The 4,094-nt window shown below is 42.1% G+C and overlaps 1 protein-coding gene across 2 annotated transcripts in view; it reads right to left on the bottom strand.

Moving 5' to 3' along the window:
* Positions 1-374: 374 nt before the first annotated feature.
* The window catches only part of inpp5a (inositol polyphosphate-5-phosphatase A), a 163,110-nt gene continuing 159,390 nt past the window's right edge, over positions 375-4,094 (bottom strand). Inside the window, exons 14-16 of one of the 2 annotated variants that reach the window (XM_031877122.1) lie at positions 2,883-2,951; positions 1,118-1,154; positions 375-776 (exon numbers count right to left, since the gene is read on the bottom strand). In XM_031877122.1, coding sequence (XP_031732982.1) covers positions 727-776; positions 1,118-1,154; positions 2,883-2,951 — 156 coding nt within the window. In that variant the 3' untranslated portion in view covers positions 375-726. Of the gene's footprint in view, positions 777-1,066; positions 1,155-2,882; positions 2,952-4,094 lie in introns of both variants that reach the window. The other variant, XM_031877130.1, reaches the window with a different exon arrangement.

Below are 4,094 nucleotides of genomic sequence, written 5' to 3' on the forward strand. Positions count from 1 at the left end.
ATATATACATATATACATACATATATACATATACATATATATATATATGTGTCTGTATATATATAAATTGTTGGAATAAACAGAAGGAGTTCTGTCTGTTCCGACAAAGGGACCACAACGTTTGGTCAGAAAAAGAGAACGGCACTAAAACCATCAACAACTCTATGTTATACTGTCCGATGTACAAATAAACCTAACCATATAGATATACAATGTTTTTTTATATATATATATATATTTTTTTTTTGCATTGCACTTTTCTTTTCTTAAAACACCTTACACACTGTGTGGAAAGTAGCTTCTATACACAGAGGCATACCTTAAAATGGCAAGTACGGTGTCTAAAAGCATGTAGTAGGACTGATTTCAATTAGAGTTTTGGCAATGAGGCTGTGGCATGGAGAAGAGTCCTTTTTTTCTCTCCTTTCTTTCTTCTTCTTCTTCTTCTCCTCTGGGGAATGGGGTTGCATGGCAACAGTGAGGTCAGCGATGTGTGTCTTGTCTGGAGCCGGGGCCCTCGGGTGCTCGTCCACATCTCAACAAGTGTTTTATGGAGAGAGAAGCCGGCTGGGGTCTTCTTACGGATGAGGTGTCAGGACAACTGCAACTGGTCAGCACTACCGAAAAACTTTGCCTAGGTTCTTCAGTGTACGCTTGTGCATGGGTGTGTGTGTGTGTGTGTGCATGGGTGTGTGTGTGTGTTGGTGTGTGTTGGTGTCCTGTCTCTCACAGAGGCGCTTCACGGAATATCTTCTCCCCCCTTTGGCAACACTTCCCTGTTGAGGAACAAATATGGAGACATTTTTATTCATAAATACCAAGTAGTCATTTCAATCATAGAAACATAACCTGATGCAAACTTTTTTTTATTATTTTGTTATTAAAGCACAAGATGAAGTTTGGAAGTAAATGTCTTAAAATGACTGAAGCATTTTAATCATTTTTCCACTCATGATGTCTTATTTTAGTTTGTGCAAAGTCGGATAAGATCAAGCAACTCAAAGCAAACAGCGGCAACAATGGTGGAGGAATTATAGTAAAGGAAAAAAATAAATGTCATATTTACCACGACATCACTGCACCACACAACACTTGTGCTTATTTGCATTAGGTTTACCTGCCCCCGCTGTTATTCGGAAGGACAGGAAGACGGGCTGGTATGGGAGGGAGACAGAGACAGAAACGCAGTTAAAAAAACAAACTTTGTTATTAATGCTCTCCGGGACAAGTGGCAGCTCCGCCCCTCTCCTCTCTCTGAGCACCGATGTCACGCGGGTTAACTCTCACACCAGTGCGGTGCATTTTTGGGCCCGCGTGCTAACGACATCGGACATTTTCTTAAACATAGCCGGCTGTGATTTTAGCGGCGGTGCGCGGCCGGGAGGTCATGGCCTGCCCGGGTATCAGGTCACCTCGCACACACACGCTACTGTCTGCGTCACACTAAGGATTGATGAAAGGCCCGACTTGAGGCGCCTCTCTGACACGCCAGAGACTGGAGCGACGGTGTTAAACACTTTCTATACAGTCAGCTTTAAAAGAAAAGTCTCCGAGCTGCTCTGACTTCTCTTCCACTTCTTTGGATCGTGCTTTAAATACGCACCTTTAAATCAGGGCCGACTGCTTGGGGGGGATGGGGGGTGGGGGGGGGGGGGGGGGGGTGGGGGGGGGGGTGTAGCTGCAGGATACATTTGTACTCTGAAATGTATTAATTTTGTAATTGTAATTGTTGATCACACGGATGATGTCACAAATGTTCTTCCTTTCCCTGGTTGTAGAACACGATAGAGCGCTGCAGGGATGATGTCGTTTTGTTGGCCAACCAGGAAGTTAGCATCGCACTGGTTCCCTCGACGACGGGGTTGGATTTTGGATTATTGCAGAAAATTAACTCAAACACAAGTTTTTGATACTTTGTGATCAACGACATGATCTTCACACATGAACACCACTTATAGGATCTGTGAAGCGTGACTGAAATTGGCAGAAGTTGAGCGCTAACGCGAGGCTATAAACAAAGCTCAGCGGGCTTTAGGACTCATTCCTGCAGCGCTCTATTGGAAACCAGTGGTGTTTCCTTGTGTATTTTACTGAAGTACAATTTTGACATACTTGCACTTTATTTGGGTATTTTCTATTTTTTCATTTCATGCCACTTAACATTTATACTACACATACTACAAACATTATACTTGTTACTCTACTACATTTATCTGACATCTGTAGTTACCGGTTACTTTTGACATGAAAACACATGTTCTGCTTAGACGATGTGATGCGGTACTATACTACTTATATATCCAGTAGTATTCAAAGTATCTAAATATTGGCTCCAAGTTGATGAACTACAACATTAAAATGCTCTCACACGTGTTTTTTAGTGATAAAATGGAATATTCTAGAACTGTGAAAGAAGCCATTCTGAGTACTTTTACTTCTGATACTTTGAGTACATTCTGCTGATACTTCTGTACTTTTATTTAAGTAATATTTTGAATCTAGGACTTTATTTATTTATTTTCAGAACGCGGTATTTCTACTTTGTGGAAAATGGAGTTCTTCTGCAACTATTGCTGGAAAGTAAAGTTAAACTAATGAAAATAATGGCGCTTACACGTTACATAAGGAGACGTTTGTTGATAAAGGAGCCAAATTCAATGCTAAAGTTAAATAAAATCAATGCAGGTGCATCCTTCACTAACAATACGAGCCTCAAACAGTTGCGACACATTCCAGATGTACAGTCTGTGACACAAACAGCTGTTTAGATGCACACGTGTTGAGAGAAATCCGTCCTTGCCCATTTCTAGGAATCAGACTCACAGAATCAAATGACAATGAACAGTTTGATCACCACACAGTGAGGATGTTGTTGTTGTTACCTTGTGGTCCCCCATGCAGACGTTGGGCCCGATGTTATCATACACTATAGACTTCTCCTCGTTTTCAGGCTGCAGACACACAAAATCAAAAAAAGGTTTGGGGATGAAAACGAGCTGGGCGACATGGATGTTTGTTACATGCAAAGAGGGCTGTGCACGCACCGCGCTGCAGGGAACACACACACACACACACACACACAGGATGCAGAGTCAGCAGCACGGTGTTGGGTGTTTACACAGTACGTATCATTACATCACACTTGTCATGTTTTATGACACGTTCACGGGTGAGAAATCGATGCACCGGCTTCATCAAGCGCAATTAGCGGTATTATACTGCGCTTTTCAAAATAAAAGTCCCCTGGAACCGCACCATGTCCATATCAACAGTGGCTCGTGCCTTCAGTCTTTTTCTTTACTTTTTTGTGTCCACAAATTGGACATTCAAATTAATTTGCAAAAATCTGCCAGAACAATGATCATTTGTTGAGGTACCAATAAAATCCTCATTATGTCAAACTGTGAATCTTCCATTTTCACATAATTTCTGGTTGATATATATTCTTTCTGACTCCGACTTCAGTTTGCAGAGTAGTACAAAGAGTTGGGGGACACATGTAAAATGAGCACCAGTGCAACTGTTAAGTAATTATGGGTTTATTATGCACTCAGACACTTAGTTCAGAGAATTGTAAGGGACAGCCATTAGTACAATAAAGCCAATTTACAGGCCAGTGACCAACAGGAAGTGGATTTGTCTCAATTAGGTTGTACGATTGTTTAAGGGAACTTTATTGATGGGTTTATCATTCATGAATAACTCAGGAAACATCACAAACACCAGGATTCTCACCGAGCAGCGGCGGCGCAGGGCGGCTGATTTATGAAGAAACACAAGTGTGCATTGAGTTGAATGCACCTTTAGGAGCAGTTTGTGCATGGCGTGGTGAGGGGGGGGGGAAGAAAAGCAGGAGTAATCTACAAAGTGGACATTTGCCTCTGGACCAAATAGTCCCCTCGCTGTAATATAAGTGCCTATCTGAGGGAATCGTGTTTCAATATCACTCCCTGCACACAAAAGACGCCGTTGCCCCACTCGCACATGGATCTGCAGACTGGAGTATAAATCACACTTGTCTGGTTGAACTAAAGACTTTTTAAACAGCACACACACACACACACACACACACACACACACACACACACACACAC

The sequence above is a fragment of the Anarrhichthys ocellatus genome, unplaced genomic scaffold (genome assembly GCF_004355925.1).
Source record: "Anarrhichthys ocellatus isolate YVR2014 unplaced genomic scaffold, GSC_Weel_1.0 scaffold3, whole genome shotgun sequence".
NCBI classification, from domain to species: domain Eukaryota; kingdom Metazoa; phylum Chordata; class Actinopteri; order Perciformes; family Anarhichadidae; genus Anarrhichthys; species Anarrhichthys ocellatus.